Raw genomic sequence first — 17,516 nt, 5'->3', positions numbered from 1 at the left:
CAAGGCCTCATGAATGCTGAACAAAAGCTCCTGATAGGAGAGTTGATAAAAAGAGCATATCAAGTCACTTCAAATAAGTTCAAGTGTCCAGTTGCAATCTAATTACATCCTGAAAGCGTGTGTAGATCGCATGTGCTAATAACGCTTAGGAAATCACAGACAGCAGAAATGGAGTAAGAGGAGAGATAAGCAAGTGTCCCAATTTCAAAGTGAGAAACAAAACCTGAGACTGTTATGTTTGATGTTGACCCTTGGTAAAAATTTAGAAGAAATTACTCAGATGCCATGGGGCTATTTAGAAAAGATAAATAACATCATCAAGTACCAGCAGGAGGTCTCTTGGAAAAAGCCATGGCAAACTAACCTCATTTCAGGTTTTTGGCGGGGTTCCTAGGTTGATACGTAGGACAGGCTACAGCTATAGTGTATCTTGGTTTTAGCCTTTCTTGAAAACCTCTAGAAGGAATAAATGTGGGTGACATGACAACATGGCCGTGTGAGTTCACTGATGGTTAATCAACTTTTGGAATTCCTGGTTAATATAGTTGTGTCAAGCTCAAGTGATTTTCAGGGGCATGTCATAGAGACCTGTCCTTTGTCCCTTATAAGTTTCTCTGTAATAGCCTGTATCAACTCTTCAGATGACAAAAACATAAGAAAGCGGACATCATTTTTAAAAAAGAAATAAAAATTCAGAGTTACAGCAATAGGCAAGAATGATGGGACAAAAACTTATAAAAGGAACTGCACAGGGAGAGAATACAATCAGAAGGTAGAGGTTCCAAACCAGCAATGCTTAGTTGAAGGCTAACCTTGACAGCATTCATTTGAGAACAGAGCTGTGTGTGTGTGTGTGTTTTGCAGTGGGGAGTGAGGGTTTTTCAACAAGTCACATGTTCAATATGCATTAACTCTGTGTCAAGGTTGCTGGAAAAGTAAACACACTCTTCAGTTATGTTAACAGAATCCTGGCATTCAGAATAAGGAAGCTAACCACCCTGCAATTAGCTTTGGACCTCTGGGTACTGTTTTTCTTTTTTCTTTTGTCTGAGACGGGGTCTCGCAATGTTGCCCAGGCTGGAGTGCAGTGGCTATTCACAGAGGTGATCATAGACCACTGCAAGTCTTGAACTCCTGGGCTCAAGCAATCCTCCTGCCCCGGCCTCCCGAGTAGCTGGGATGGCAGGTGCACAACACCGTGCCTGGCTTGGGTGCCATGTTTTCAATGTGCCACAAAGACACTAGCATGTTCCTGAGTAGGCAGACCTGTATGGCCAAAGTCTAGACATCATTCAGAGAGCAAAAGTCAGTTATTCCAAACTGAAGGAGGATGTCCTGAGGTGGATATGCTTGTTTACGAATACTTTAAAGGACATTTCTCAGAATGAGAACGGATTTATTCTCTGAAGGTCCAAGTAGAACAAACAGCTGATTCAGAGGGCTGAATCCATTTTAATGGAGGGAATAACTATGTGTTGAGGGCTGTCCTTCAGTGTCATGAACTGCCTCCCAAAGCAGTGAGCTAACACTGGAGGCTGGGTGCCCATCTGTCACAAGTGAAGGGCAACACATCTGGGTTGTGGCAAGTTGGACCATGCAGAACTAAAAGTCCCTTCCAATGTTAAGAATGCCTCTCAGAATCTCTCTTTATCCAAGTAAGAATAAGCCATGTCTCCAGATTTCATATAACTCCACTAACCCCTAGTCTTTACCATCTTCTTCTACACCTCATCCCAGGGGCAATTTTCAAGGGTACAAATGCAAATTAGGATGAATCCCTTTTCAAAGAAATAGAGAGTCTGTAGGTTAAACGTTCCAGAAACTGAGAATATGATTTTTAAAAGCCTTTCTAAATAAGCAGAAAACAAAACATGCTTATTAACAAGTCAAAACAAAGCCTTCTAGTACTACTTAATATAAAATATTCTGTCTGGGGAAATAAAATGATGGGAACCAGTAGGAGCAGACCAGTACTACCTCTGACAGCAGTCACTGCAGGAGGGTTTCACATTTATGAAGCACACAAAATTACTGGCTCTTCTGGGTCACATTTTTAAAAGTACCCTCCCTTTAAAAAAAACAAGGCCTGGCATGGAATACAAAAGCAATAAATAGATACATAAATTATCTTAGTTCTTTACAAAAATATCAAGATACATCTGTCCCAGAATCATGCAAGAACTTTTAAACAACTGTCTCATGAGAGCTAATTAATTCTTCTTATATATCAGTTAAATATAGATGGCAGTTCTTATTTAATACACTGCTAATCTACATGACTGTCAGAGCCCTAACAATGGACCAAGGTGATGGGAGGGAGATTAGTACAGGTGGTATTTCTTTCACAGGTAGGTTGAGTTACCATATTAGCAACTGACTTTAATGGTGCAAAAATCTCAACATAGTGAGATGTACATCTTCCAGTAGCATTTTCTAAAACCAACCAAAATTATGACACTGTATCTAATTAAGGCCCTCTAATTTGAGTGCCTCCTACTTGAGTACCAAGTTAAAGAGAAATATAAAATATAAATAGAGTAAGTGCTTTTTCCAGAGGATAAGCAACATATGAAATGTACATGAAACATGCACTGGTAGGAGATTTAGCACATACTCCCCAGAAAGTACCTAAGCATGAGAGCTAACAGAGTGGGCCTTATAAGGGTACTTTTTAAGGAAAAGCAATGAAAGTAATTAAAAAAATAAATAAAACCAGGAAGATGGAGAAAAAAGCTGCTTAATATCTGTATTCTGAAATATTTAAATATCCTTTATCTATAGTACAATAAAGACACGCTCAATGCTCAATGATCAGTCACCATGAAGCTGCATTATCTGTTTCTGGAAATAAAACCATGGAAACCAGCACCAGCAAGGACACTTTCTTTATAGAGTGCAGAGGTCCATTCACCTACCCAACTAAGCTACAAACAGTCGGAAAGGCTAATTATTAATAATTCAACTGTTCAAAGAACTTCAGTTCTATTAACTCATTGATGACTCATAATGACTCTAGAGGCAGGTCCAGTAATGATCCTATTTTTTGGATGGGGAAACTGAGGCTCAGGGAGGTTAAGTAAATTACCCCATTGTCCCACACCTAGTGAATGCTGGAGTCAGGACTCAAACGCAGGCAGTTAAATCATGACAAGAGTCTGTACTCTAAACCACTGTGCTATGCTTTGCTGAGGTTTAAGGGCTATAACCTCATACCGCTCTGTATTTGGGGATGGTTTCTAGGAAAGCGGTCAGCCCGCAGCCACGTACACCAGGAAGTCACAAACTCAAAAGGCTGCGGAGCCAGCAGGTCATACAAATGAATGGAGTGAGCCTAGTGTGAAGAGCTGGATAAAAGGCAACTCACACTCCATACTGGAGAGATGACAGAGAGTGACGGGGATTGTGGCAACCCAGCGCCTGCTGTCCCAAGTACAGGGGTGTTTCCACTTCTTCACCCCTACTGAAGAAGCTGGGCAGAGTGCTGCCCCATTTTTAGGTTTTTCAAAAATACCCAGAGGTGGGAAGGGATCCCTGAAGTTTTTAGGAGAAATCTCTCTAGGTTTATGTATTGGCTGCCACCCTCCCCACCTCCCCCCCCCAAAAAAACAAACCTCCCAACAACATAATACCAAATAAAGAACAATCAGCTGGCAACATGTAGTCCACCTGCTGGTGACCTCGTCCACATCACTAAAGGAAAATATAGCCATTATCTTGGAATAAAAGGCATAGCCTTTTAAACCTCCAAGGATTTTTCTTGGCCCTTTTCAGTGTTACGACAGTCCTAGACATAGCAAGCAAGTAATGAACAAAATGCCTGTTGCACGTCAAGGCACATCTGGTCAGAGAAACAGATGTTACATTCTCCCGAGACAAAGCCAAGAAAGTTCGAGGTATGTGCAGAGCGACACTCTCTACTTAGTAATATTTTTCTTTACACTGGGGGCTGACAAAATAACACTCCATCCAAGCTGGCTTCCTGGAAACTGTCCCTAAATCTATAGCAAATCTACAAGTGGTGCTGGGGGTGAACAGAAACTTGACAGAGTGTGTTACTCAGTCTTGGTCTACAAGGAAGTTTTCATGTTCACTCTGGGCAAGGAATGGACTTGCGGTAAAATTTTCTTTCCTGGATTGCGGCCATTCCCCCATGTCAACGAACGGTTGATCCAAACCCAATATAATGGGGCTGCCCTTTGTGGCCACTCTAGAATCCTTAAAGGGGATGCACTTTTTTTTTGTTTTGTTTTTTGAAGGAAGGAAAACAGTAAGCAATGGAATCTAAGAGACTTAGTGGGTACAAAGGGGCAAGAAATCCTGACCCTTTCACAAACATCTCCTCCTACTCCTCTTTCACCATTTCTGAAAACGTCTGACAGATAAGAAAGGCTTAACAACAAAACCCCATGGTGGAAAGTTCCTTGCTTTTTATTCTACTTTATCTTAATAACAGATTTCTCCTTCCTGTTATAATACGTGCACCAAAAAGCCACAGTGAAAAACTAAAAACACAACTTACTCATGTTAAATGCTTCCAGGTGTGCAGAGCAACACTAGTTAATGCCAAACATTTTTGGTAAACAACTGCTTCTCAGCCTGTTGGCCAAGATCGAGTATAGTAGCTGTTGTTATCAGTTTAATATCTGATACATCCTCTACTGGAGGACAATGTATTAAATATATTTTTGGAGCAGGGAGATAGAATAGGAGCTTGCTTTGTCCACTCCATGCATTGACCTGGGATAGCAGTATCTCCAGGAATGATGCACCCCACCCTTGGAGGAATGAAAAAAAAATTTTAATGACTAAGAACTGATTAATACCACTATGCAATTTAGAGAACTAAAATGTCTGTTTTGTTTCCTATCAACTGTTCAACTGAAATGAGACAACATCTTCAAATGAAAACATCATTACATGATTATCAAGTAGAAACCGAATCAACTAAACAAAATCAACTAACCAAAATGTGGCCAAACTAGTTCATCTGCAGTATAGGACTGACTGACACCACCACAAAATGGCTTTGCTTTGGTTTTCAAATAATTATTGTTTAAAATGTCCTGGGGAAGAGTGTCCAGCACAGTCTTCTCAAAGTTTACATCCAGAAAGTTCCCAAGAAAAGATAAATTTCCTGAAAAATCACGCTATGTGGTATTGTTAGGAAGAAAGAGATGGCTCTGACATGTGCTCAGAAATTCAAGCGTTAGAATGAAAGAAAGAAAGAACATTTTCGATGAAGCATCTGTTTTGATTTTAAACAGAGCCTTAACATGAAATATTTACCTTAAACATATTAGGACTCTTCTTTCTCTAATAATTCAATCCCCCCCCCAAAAAATAATAATAATTTCGTTCTGTCATCCCAATCCCTTCTCATATAAATGATGGTATTTCAGAGGTCCTTAAGAATTTTTTAAAAATTCTGTAATGTAAAGTCACTTCCAACTATCTTAAACAATACCTGTTGAAGCATCATACAAAAGTGGCCATTTTGAACAGGGCACAAGGTTACTCATCCCTTTGAGGGGAAAACCATAAAACACACAGTAGAAGAAAGAACCTCCAAACCCACGCGCACAACTTAATAAATCTTGCTCTTTAGGTAGAATCACTCACAGTCTTGGTGAAGGATGACCAAGGGGAAGACAAAACACTCACCTGTCTTTGTAGTTTATCACAGTGTCGATGATAGCGTTCATCTGCTTTGTCAGTTTGGGGGGATTTGGTGACAGCTTCTCGGCTGGAGGGCGGCCTCGTCTCTTCTTAGCCTTTTCCACATCTTCTTTTGCAGGGTCCTTTTCCACATTTCTTCGTCTTTTTCGCTTTTTAAGCCGTACTTCCTCTTCCATTTCTTCCAAATTGCCGTCTTCAATGGCCTGTTGATCGGAAAGGAAGGAGAAAAATTCAAGAGAAGAAAATGACCAAGACAAAAAAGATGTGTGTGTGTGTGTGTATTTATATATAGCTTGAACAATAAGAATAAAATGAAACAAACTAACAAAAAAAGTTAACAATAATCAGTGGAGGAAGAAGAAAAAAGGAATGCAACCATAATGAATAAATGCATCTTTAACCCAAGTCTGTTTCGGGAGCAAAATAAGGTTCAAGGCCGGAATTACTCATAGTGAAGGAGAATGTGACAAATATTAAAAGAGCTATATGTTCAAGTGTTCGATAACTGAATCCAAATGAAATTTTAGCTCCAGATCAGAACAGGACCGTAACTGTTTCATTACTGTAAAAGGGGGAAGGTAAACAAAGATGAGGAGTGGGGGAAGAAAAATATTTCCCTAAGAACACGTCTGTACAATCATACAAGCTTTGACCTTTTCTTGAGGTTTTACATCAATTTATTCATGATTCACAACATAAAACAAAATTCCATCCAGATTTTTGTTCTAACGTAGCAATTAGTAAACAAGGAAACGGGAAAGTACAAAGCCACATTCCTTGGTAAACGCACTTAAATCATCCGATAAAAGAACACACACACTCACAAACAATAAACACTTTTTTCCAATTACCTGCAAACGCTTGCTTTAAACCAGAGCCAGCAGCACTAATGCAGAGAGATAATAAAATAGCTATAAAAACAACCAGGTATAAAAGAAACCTGTTCATAAAGGGCTAAAAGATCCATGTGACATACCCAGAAGTTTCAACTTTTTTTTCTCCCTTGTAAATCTCAAACTCAAAAGAAGAAAAATAAAGGAGGAAAAAAAAAAAAAAAACTGGAAAGAAACCCCCATAAAGCCACAAAACCCAGATAACATGTGAACATAGCAAAGAAATTCTTTAAAAAATATATCTTTACATTTTGAGATTGCTTTCTCTCACAAAATAACTGATGTTGTTATTTGTTCTTCCTGCCTCTCAATATTGCCTCCAGTATGCAAATGCTAATCAATCCTTTCTCTAGCTGAAAGAGCTCTAATCATAAGGCAATTACCTTCATTTCTCCACAGCACCAAACATGGCTAATATTTATGATCATGTGAGTATAACAATCAATATAAAGAGTGATTACAGCTCAGACATAATTTCTTTCACTTATGTACAATGCCTCCTGAAAAAGAAAGGTTTTTGTGAAGAAAACCTGGTACAGAACACAAAACAACCTGGCGTGTTAAAAATGCCAGTGGGATTAAAAGAAATGTTTTCTATGCATCCTCCAATGTGCAAATCCATAAAAGCAACATGCACACAGACAGAATCCTAAGGGACAGTCTGAGCCTAGGCCTTAATAATCAAGAGACAATTTCCATCACGATCCTACAGTGTTCAGATAACCACTATGAAGGAGGCAAGATCTGATGAGTTATAAGGAAAAAGGAAAAAAAAAAAAAAAAAAGCTCCACATTATTTCATTAATATTCATTTGCCTAAAAAGCAGGACACCCACTATACAGCTAAACACATTGCAGCTAAGCAAAGATTAAGAAAAGGAAATTGTCCCGCATATCTTGGAGGCTGAACATGCTAATAATAAATACAGCATGCAAGGCTGTCAACAGTTAATGGTATTGCTCTTCTCAAGCACCCAGTTGCACACAGAAATACGGAGAACACCGGTTTTTGATGTGTTACACACCTACACATGCCTGGGATGTAGTTCTACTGAATCTTCAAGACGGCAACGAAAAAGGATATTTACCTTACCACTATCAGCAGGCCGGCTATCGGAAATCACAGTTAGTGGGGATAAAATTAACAAGCCAGCAAAGCAGCGAGCTGCTAGTCTCTTCATCAGCTGATCAGGAAAAAAAAGAGAGCTGGGGAAAGGCTATGTTTTCATATACAAGTAATTTTATTTTACTGAAAATTTAATACTGAAAGGATTGTGGATACTCAAATCTGCTGTTTCATTCTACCTACTACAAGGCCCGAAGCCTTCCTCCTTCAGCCTGTTTTAATATTGACAACTACTTATCATATTTTTTTCTCCCCTTATTATTCCAGGCAGCAGAATTAGAGATTTTTTAGCTCAGGTGGTTTCTGATTCTTGCTCGCATTTTAACAATTAAGCCAATAAGAAAACAAATTAATATTCAAATTTATTTTTAAAAATTAAAACAAGGTATGCTTCTTTTGGTATTTTACACCTCATTTTAGTGCTTTATTATTATTATTATTTTTAAAAAGCTGCATGGTTTTGGACCAGTCTAAGATGATTTTTTAAATAGAAGACAATTTTTTTTTCCATTAACTGCATGTAAGTAAAAGCAATGTGCATGTTCTCAGTTTCGAATATTTTAATACAATATGTTAGTCTTCTCTTTAAAGAAAAATCTCTAACAACTGTGACACTTCACTTTCAGTTTCATGCTGTAAAATTTTTCATTGTTTTTCTTTTCAGTGGGATAAATGAAGAGGGGGGAAGTTGTGAAAAGAGTATTTCTACACTCACCCCCCACTCTTAATTTTGAAAAAAGGGAACAAAGCATAAGCTTGTGATATCTGGACTTTTTAAATCTCTTAAGTAGCTAGGAAGCGAAAACAAATTAGATTGCAAACAGAACTAGTGAAACAATATTTATTACAATTGCTAATACGTGCAGATTCTTATTAAATTTAGGTTCTGGAATTACAAGGAAACACACAAAGTACTGAACCATTATTCCCCTTAAATTAAGGTTTTTTTTATGCAGGAATGCAGAGAGCTACAAAACATCTTCCCTCCTCCCCAAAGACCCCCACCCACATCCATATGCAGTGCTTTACGTTCTGTGATTTCTAAGGGTCTTTTTCTAATGGAAATCAATTCACTAAATACTTCCCAATGCTTTTCGCACATAAAGAGTAGAGTAAGATTACTCCTGCCTGTAAGTAAAATCGTTCATGGAGATTTTTAAACTGTTCTTTTGTTCTAAAAAAATTATTTATTAAAACTGGCTCAACTGACTCAACTCAGCACTGAGGGGAGGGGGGGGCGCACAAAAAAAAAAAAAAAGAAAACACAAAAACTTGCTATACAATCCTAAAGTACTACCCCCAAAAAAAGAATTCCCTTCCAAACCTTTTACCAGCACAATAATGAAATAAATCACAGAAGCAAACCCCCAGTTTCCGACTGGTGACGTGTTGCGCAAGAGTGCGAGCCCTAATTCAACATACAGACGGCTCCCATGCTGAACTGCCTCTAGATTTAATGAAGTGAATAGGAAGGAAGTCGGGGGAAAAAAAGTGTACAAATAAGAAATTAACACTTTCCTTTCCCTGCCGAAATGCTGAGATACAACTACAGCGAAGTTTGGTGAGGCACCTCTTTTCTTAAAGGCGCACTGCACCCATTTGGCTCCGGATGTCAGGGGGGGCGGGAAAAAAGCCCATAAGGTGGTAAAAAAATTCCCAGTCAAGTTAAAATAGTTAAGCATATTTCAGCCTGCGGTTTTTTTTTTTTTTTTTTTTTTTCCTGAATGAAGCTGGGAATTACTCCTTCCTCCGCTGGATGGCAACCTTTTTCTTTTTCTCTTTCTCTCTTTTCTTTTCTTTCTTTCAGTTTTTGCTCAAAAAAAAGAACCTGTTTTCACGACTCAGGGTGTGCAGGAATTGGGATGCAGACTGGCTCCCGTTTTCAATTAGCTCCTGGGAAATAGCAGCGTGTAGGTTCTGACAACAGAATGCAGGAGACTGTCACGGCAGGATGAGCTGTTTTAAAGGCAACACTTTGCAGCTTGCAGACCATGCAGCACATGGCAGACCCCGGAAGCGGCCGCACGTGGGTCCAGCCTCGGCCCTCTGTCATCCTGACACACACCAACGTGTATACACCTCTTACTGCCGGATGGAAGGTCCAGAAGGTCGGCGTCATGCTCTCCCCTCTCAACCCGGGGCGGAGTAAAGAGCTGCTGCCACGCGTGCTTCACAGGATCACGCAGCAGAAGGGATCCATGATTATGAATAGGTAAACAGGGACACGCAAACAAAAAGCCCCAAGCCAACCCCTGTGCATTGTTTCCACCTCCGCATCTCCAAGCCCACCAGGCGGTGTTGGGCACAGCCCTCAGAGTGGAGCAAACCACCTCAAGAAACACTGGAAGAAGCAATTCTAAGGATGATTCTAGACAACAATGCACGGGGAATTTCTTGGAAGTGAAATGGGAAATTCAGTATTCCAATACTAACTCTGATGTTTAAATAGCATGTGTCTGTCCCCTGACACATGCTTCTTTTCTCCCTTCGGAGCTCTAGGGGATTCCAGAAGAGGACCCTGGGGTGGGGGTGGGGGTGGGGGTGGGGCTAAGCATTAAAGAATGCAGGAGAAGACAATTACATTATACTAGTGCTTTCTGGGGAGGACTCACACATACCAAACTTGATTCCACTGATCAGGGAGGCTAAATCTCCCTCAATCCCTGCTGAGAGGCGACAGGTAATGATCCCCAAACAAAAAAGTGCAACAGCAATAACAACAGCAACAAAAAAAGTGGAATTTTTAAGAAAATTTGAAATTTCACGTGTGAAAAATGTTCTTACAATAGAAACAACAACAAAACTGAATGTGGAGCTCTTCCTCAAAGATATTATACTACATCATTTTAGTCACTTAGTTTAATAAATACTATAGCACTTTTAGGCAGAATTTCAGACTTAGGGCTTTGGACAATGGTAAGTTTTTGATTACTACTGTCTCCAAAAGCAGCAACCTGTTAGAAAAGTATGCATAAAATAGAATTTCCTAAAGTGAAGTAAGCCAGGCCCAAAAGGACAAATGTTGTATGATTCTGCTTACGTGAGAAAGGAGGGCAGTGGTTACCAAGGACCCAGGGGTGGGGGCAGGGGAGAGGAGTTAATATTGAATGAGTACCGAGTTCCAGAGTGGGCATGATGGAAAAGTTCAGGAGATGGATGGTGATGACTGCACAACAAATGTGAGCATATTTAATGTTACTGAAATGTACATTTAAAATGATTGAAATAGTATTCTGTGTATCTGATTGAATTTGCATTCTGTGTATTTTACCACAAGAAGAAAAGTCCCTGGGGGAAAAAAAAATCAAATTCTCTAAATATTAAGGAGAAAAATCTCAACAACTGCAGGTTCAAACGTGTTCCCACCACTCAACACAGAGCACATGATACTAGCGAAATCTAACTACCTTTCCTTCAAAACTAAAACCTCTTAGCATTTCAACAGGTAGCACGTTCAGTCTTGCCCTGGACAATGGCTAGAAGCCTTTTCAAAAATCCCTACTTATGCATTCAAATGTTGTTAAGGAAATATCCATGATGTAAGAAAATACCTGTATATAGGACAAAACTGTTCAGAAACTTTATAATTTTGTTCACGAATGCCTCAACTATTTAAGAGATAAGTTGATCTGCAGGCTAAGGATCTTTTAGAACACAGTTTTGTTTTTTTTTCCCCCACTGTGGTGCAATAAACTGATGACATTAATTCAGTTGACCCTCATGTATTTCACTCACCTGTCAAGCAACCTGGATGCCAACTGTGCACCCAGCTCTCCCTGAGTTGGGCCTGAAATATACAATGCTGGCCATCAGGGGGAAGCAATTGATCCTCAGCTTAACTGAATTTTCTGTTATAGTGGGTTTTTCAGTTTCTTATTCAATAACCTCAGATTATTTTTGCCAAAAAAATGAGCCGAGGTGCTCTCTTTCCCACCTATGGCATAAGGAAACTATGTAAGACAATTTGGAGGAGGACACAGGGAACCATAGCTTATACCTCTGAGACAAGGTAAATTAGTACACTACCTTGAGTAAAAGCAATTTGAGGTTGGGAAGAGGAAAATGGGTATTTTCTTATATGTGCTTTCTGGTCCTGAGCCCATTTATCCAGTTACCATCAACTTATAACACAACCAGGATTCCACCTGCTTTTCTCTTGAGCAGGCCGGCTCAGAGGGGCCTGGGCCCTTCTGTACTTTGAGGTTCTCAGTATATTTTAAAAATGAAGAAATACCAAAAGAGGGTGGTATTATTTCCACACTTACAAAGAATAATTCAATGCTTTTAAGACGGACAGGTAAAATACAGTGATCAAGAGCACAACTTCATTTAGAGCTAACGGCAAATGGCAAACTGGAGGCACCTTCGTGAGTGTGAGGCTTGAGCCAAAGAAATGGCTCTCTTCCGGCCTCCCTGTGACAGTTCCACGAGGAACTGGGCCTGATCCAGGGTTACAAGCTACTACAACAAGATAGACTCTCTGCTCTACGTGTCCATTGTGGTTAAGAGTGTCGAATTAACAAGAGGGTGATGAGAATGCGGCACTTGCTCTGCTGGAGGCAGATGCAGGGAATGCCCATTAATAGCCCAGTAACGAGGGAGGAGAACACACAAATAAAGCAACACAAGAAATCGAAAGCACAGTAGCTTGAGGCTATCTGATATAGGAAAGAAATAGCCCCAATCTCAGTCAATCTTCAGATACTAATACTCAGCATCATTAATACTCCCACTGTTGCTTCTGCTGCTACTACCAGCACTGTGGTCACCGCTACGGTCATCAGCAACGATGGCTAACATATTGTTTATGATGTTGTCAGGCACTCAGTGCTTTGGCCACATTTTACTCATTTAATCTTCACAACCACCCTTTTCGGTAGAGGTACAATTATTCTCTTCATTTTACAGATGAGGGAAGTGAGGCACAGAGACACACAGCATCTTGTTTCAGATCATACAAAATTAAGGAGTAGGCTCAGTGCTTGAGCTCTGAAAATTTGGCTGCATAAACCACACCCTTAACTTTCAGGCTATTTTACTTTATAGCACAAAACAATAACTGCTGTTTTTGATGACAATTCTGAACCATCAGGAAAAGGCTGAGTTATCCCTCCCAGGCTTAGGTGAATTATGCAAGTGAAAACAAAACACGATGCATCTTAGGAAGACTTCCAGCAAAGATCATGCAAACACATATAAGCATGTGCACACACACTGTAGTCCTTACTTGGCGTGGGAGTGTGGGACCATAAAAATAACTATGCAAGTTGAAACTGTACAAAGCCATTTTGAGGATCAACAGGAAAATTATGATTGTTCCATGACCTTTAAAAATTTATGTTAAAACATTGAAAACTCTTATTGTCAGTTACACATGACAGAAAAATGAAAAAATGAACATTTACTTAGTACAGTAATTTAAAGTACTAGAAATATTGAGCATTAAAGTGCTTTATTTCTTTGTAAAAAAAAAATGATCAGAAGTATATTGGACAGTGCTTTCCTTCTTGTCAAATAACTTATGATATGGAGGGAACATCTCTTCTATGCCGTGTGGCTAATTGCCATACTCCAAAATTTGGATCAGCATCCAACATTTTGCCCTTTCAATGCCATGAAATATCTGAGGTTCCCTTTAGTGTGAAGATTTTTTTTTTTTTTTTTTGCCAGTGCCACTTCCTCTGGGACATCTTCATCCTTTTTTTCACATCCACATTTCTCATTTATGTCAGTAAGTTCACCTTCACTAACTTCCCTGGCAGAATATCTAGAATCTCTCTCTTACCACCCCTCTGTGATCCTACATCTTTCTTGACACAAGTTCTTGGCAGGGTTGTCTTCCAAAAGGTCTATCTCATCAGCATTAACGATTCCATGATCATCAGAAACCTGCCTTAATCCTCGAATTCTGGGCACACATTTCACAGAGGCTTGGTGAAGTGCTGTCACCAGACAGTGTAACATTCATGCTGACTTCAGGAACAATGAAACCAGCCTTTATTGGCAGTAAAAAAGTTCTTCTACAGTCTCCATGTAATTACCATTTTCTTTTAATTCAGCAACTAACCCTCAACACTTTGCCCTGAATATAAGTCAAACTGATCAGGAATTTTAAAATTATTATTACAGTCTTCCATCTAAAGTAGATGCAAATACTCAATTTCAACCATAAGTGGCTTTCTCTTTTAGTGCAATTTAAACTTTGTTGTGATGACTTTACCTTGCTTTTTACATATATTCATCAGACTTTTTTTTTTAAATATGGTTTGTTTTGTAGCTTCACGCAGGCCTAAGTCTCATGCTATCTTTACCTTGCTGTTGCCATTGTGAAATCTAATCACAGCTCATTTCACTTCCTGTGTTCACCTCTTGTTGCTTTGCAGCACTTTCATTTTTGGTAACTAATTCTCTCTCCTGATGAGCTATTTTTGTGAAATGTTATCTGAGTTTCTCACTCAGAGACAAGGAGGCAACATAACTACATGCTTTGCTGTCTGTGCACCAACTGACTTTGAAAGAAGTGACGATTAGTCACTGATCATAATGTGCATCTGTTACGTACACACTGATTAGTGGGCTGAAGAGTTAGCAGCAAAGTCTGTACTTCATGTGCAACAACTCGTAATTTCTATGCTATGATGGCTGAAATGCATCCCTCCAAAATTCATGTGTTGGGGTCCTAACCCCCAATACCTCAGAATGTAAGTATACTTGGAAATAGGGTCCTTAAAGAAGGTAAAATGAGGTCATATGGGTGAGCCCTAAGCCTATGACTGCTGTCCCTCTAAGAAAAGGAGATTAAGACGCACACGGAGGAAACACCAGGTATACACCCAGCAGAGAGGCGGCCATCTTCAAGCCAAAGAGAGAAGGCTCAGAAGAAACCAAACATGCTGACGACACCCAGATCTCAGACTTCTAGCCTCCAGACTGTAAGATGATAAATTTCTGTTGCTTAAGCCGCTAGTCTGTGGTATTTTGTTACGACAGCCCCAGCTAACTAATAAACAGTATAACTGAAATTTATTGTTGGGGACCTTGTGTGTCACTAATTGGTGATAGAAATTTGTACATAATGGAATGGTGCAAAACAAGGCTGCATGTATGCCCATATGTCCTTTTGAATAAGTGATGGCAGCCTCTCTCTTTCATGCCACCCTCGAAGGCAAATTGCCCCACCCACGGCACCTGCTGCTTGGGTGGCCATGTCCTATGTCAGGCAGCTTCTCCCTGTCCTGGTCCCACCTGATGGAAATGGGAATGGTCCCATGTTCTTAGGCTGGCCTGTCTCTACGCTTGTGCAGGGCCTGGCATGAGGGTCTTTGTATAAACACAAGTGAGAGTGATAGGCTGAGCCGGTCAGTTCACTTCTCTTAGGAATTAAACTGCAGGTGTGAAAGAATATGCCCAGATGGTGTGGGAGTTGAAGCTGAATAAAGGTCACGAGCTGAATAAAGGCCAGAGATGGTATGAGTAGAAACCATGAATAAGCAGAGGACAACAAGAGGTACAAAAAGAGAATACAGTGTGAAGGAGAAAGAGACTAGCTGCTCCCGGGGAAACTGTAATTCCCTGTACACCCACACACATTTGGTTAGGCTATACGCAGACACATGCATATGCACGCACATGCATGCACACAGATGTACATATACACACACACACATATTATGAGAGCAGAGTATCAGTGGAGGAGTGTCTGCCTCCAGGTAAGGTTGACAAGCCAACTTGGAAATATGTAATCATTTCAGATCTAGTCTGTACAGTGCTGCTAAGTATGTATAAGGTTATTTGTCAGGTATGACTCTATCCTATTTGATTTAATAAAGCTAAAATTCAAAACGAAATTCTTTGAGTCCTGGCTAGTTAAGAGTTATACATATGTTGCAAACACGATCTGCTATGCAATAAACCGTGAAGCTCTAACTTTAAAGCACCGGGGAGGGGATGGGTATATACAAACACGATGAGTTGAGATGTGCAACGTTTGGGGGATGGTCACGCTTGAGGCTCTGTCTCGAGAGGGGACATAGGCAATATATGTAACCTTAACACTTGTACCCCCATAATAGGCTAAAATTTAAATAATAAATAAATGAATAAATAAATAAAAATAAAGCACCAAGAAATAAGAGCAGAGGTAAATATGACCAGGTTTTACTAGCAAACACTCTTAGCTGTAGTCTGGCCTTGCATGGCTTCTGTAGCTTTTTGGTATTTTAAGCCAGGACTGACAGTTTTGCTGGAAATCCATGGCTGAAATCCACACAGGCAGAGTGGGGTGGCAGAGAACGAGAGACACAAGGAGACAGGGCTAGCTGAAGCGTGGTCAATGGTTTGTACAGAGCAAACACAAGGACTGGCTCTAATGAGCAGTAGCAACATATACAGAAAACATCCCCTAACATGCATACCAGAAATGGAGTATGTAGAGAAAATTTTAGAGAGTGCTCACCTGACAGTCACTAAATCTGAAGGAAGTTAACAGGCTCGCTCAACTGACCCCAACTTACAAGACTCTGCCCACAGAGTAGACCCTCCTTGCCTGGGCCATTCTGCCCTTTCCACTTGGCTCAAATACCAACAGTTAGTTGGGTTCCCAAACATGTTGATGCTGGTGATTACACTTGTTATACTGGAGCTACATAATTCAATTAGATATGAATTACATAAATGGATGAAATGTAACTATGAAAAAAAATTGGGTTATTTCTACAAAAAGTACAACAAAAGACTCTGAAAAGGTGGACTTCTTTAAAAACAACAATGACAACAAAAATGCTATTGAATTCGGTGAGGGCTAGACCCTTACAAACTGGGGAAGAGTCTGTACTCAGCATGCTTTGTTATTTATTTGTTTTTTTTTTTTTTTTTTTTTTTGAGACAGAGTTTTGCTCTGTTGTCCAGGCTAGAGTGCTGTGGCGTCAGCCCAGCTCACAGCAACCTCAAACTCTTGGGCTCAAGCAATCCTTCTGCCTCAGCCTCCTGAGTAGCTGGGACTACAGGCATGCGCCACCATGTCTGGCTAATTTTTTCTATATATTTTTAGTTGTCCAGCGAATTTCTTTCTATTTTTAGTAGAGATGGGGTCTCACTCTTGCTCAGGCTGGTCTCAAACTCCTGACCTCGAGCGATCTTCCCACCTCAGCCTCCCAGAGTGCTAGGATTACAGGCGTGGGCCACCGTGCTCGGCCTGCATGCTTTGTTAGTATCAAGATTCTCACTCATACTAAAAACACCAAAGCTGGAAATCCTAAGTGATATGTTATGGGTGTTGTTTATGTGAGAAAAGCTACACAATATTCTAGTCAGCAGACTTCAAGAGGCGACCTCAGCTTTACACTGAAAAATGTGGCACACAGACATATATTACATTTCTGATTAAAAATTTCATCTACATATAAGTGACTACGTGTCATTTTCTTATTTTAGCAGATATTTTCATTGACCAACATACCACTTATTTCAGTTAAGAAAGCATCTGCTATTGCTTCTGTTTGGAATCGGGGTCACAAGGAAGATTCTATTACCTTGCTTGCTCTTTTTCTCCACCCAGTCCTTTTCTTCCCTGGTAAGACTTAATAGCTTGATTCTGTGTTTTTTTCTAAATAGTTACAAGCCATAGTTTCATTGGTCAGATCATAAACACTTCTTCACCAGGTTATTGTGCCATACACGTTCCTAAGTTATCCTCAGTATATTAATTCCAAGCCTGCCGGTTTGGAAGCTAGAGATCATCTCCATGATCGGATACCACCCAATCTGATTTGCTGTATTTCCCACTGCTACGGTCTGAATGGTTGTGTTCCCCAGAATTCCTA

The 17,516-nt window shown here is 40.0% G+C and overlaps 1 protein-coding gene and 1 non-coding gene across 7 annotated transcripts in view; one reads left to right on the top strand and one right to left on the bottom strand.

Annotated features, from left to right (window-relative positions):
• The window catches only part of SMARCA2 (SWI/SNF related BAF chromatin remodeling complex subunit ATPase 2), a 169,882-nt gene that overhangs the window by 23,805 nt on the left and 128,561 nt on the right, over positions 1–17,516 (bottom strand). For 5 of the 6 annotated variants that reach the window (XM_012737315.3, XM_020289283.2, XM_020289279.2 and 2 more), the window contains exon 28: positions 5,662–5,879. In XM_012737315.3, coding sequence (XP_012592769.2) covers positions 5,662–5,879 — 218 coding nt within the window. Of the gene's footprint in view, positions 1–5,661; positions 5,880–7,657; positions 7,754–9,026; positions 9,173–17,516 lie in introns of those variants that run through there. The other variant, XM_020289286.2, reaches the window with a different exon arrangement.
• On the top strand, positions 4,584–4,774 carry LOC142874605 (U2 spliceosomal RNA). Its single transcript, XR_012922280.1, has one exon. It is a non-coding gene; the product is annotated as a U2 spliceosomal RNA (small nuclear RNA).

The sequence above is a fragment of the Microcebus murinus genome, chromosome 12 (assembly GCF_040939455.1).
Source record: "Microcebus murinus isolate Inina chromosome 12, M.murinus_Inina_mat1.0, whole genome shotgun sequence".
Lineage (NCBI taxonomy): Eukaryota > Metazoa > Chordata > Mammalia > Primates > Cheirogaleidae > Microcebus > Microcebus murinus.
Note: the sequence above shows the minus strand (reverse complement) of the source record. Positions and strands in the feature narration are given on the sequence as shown.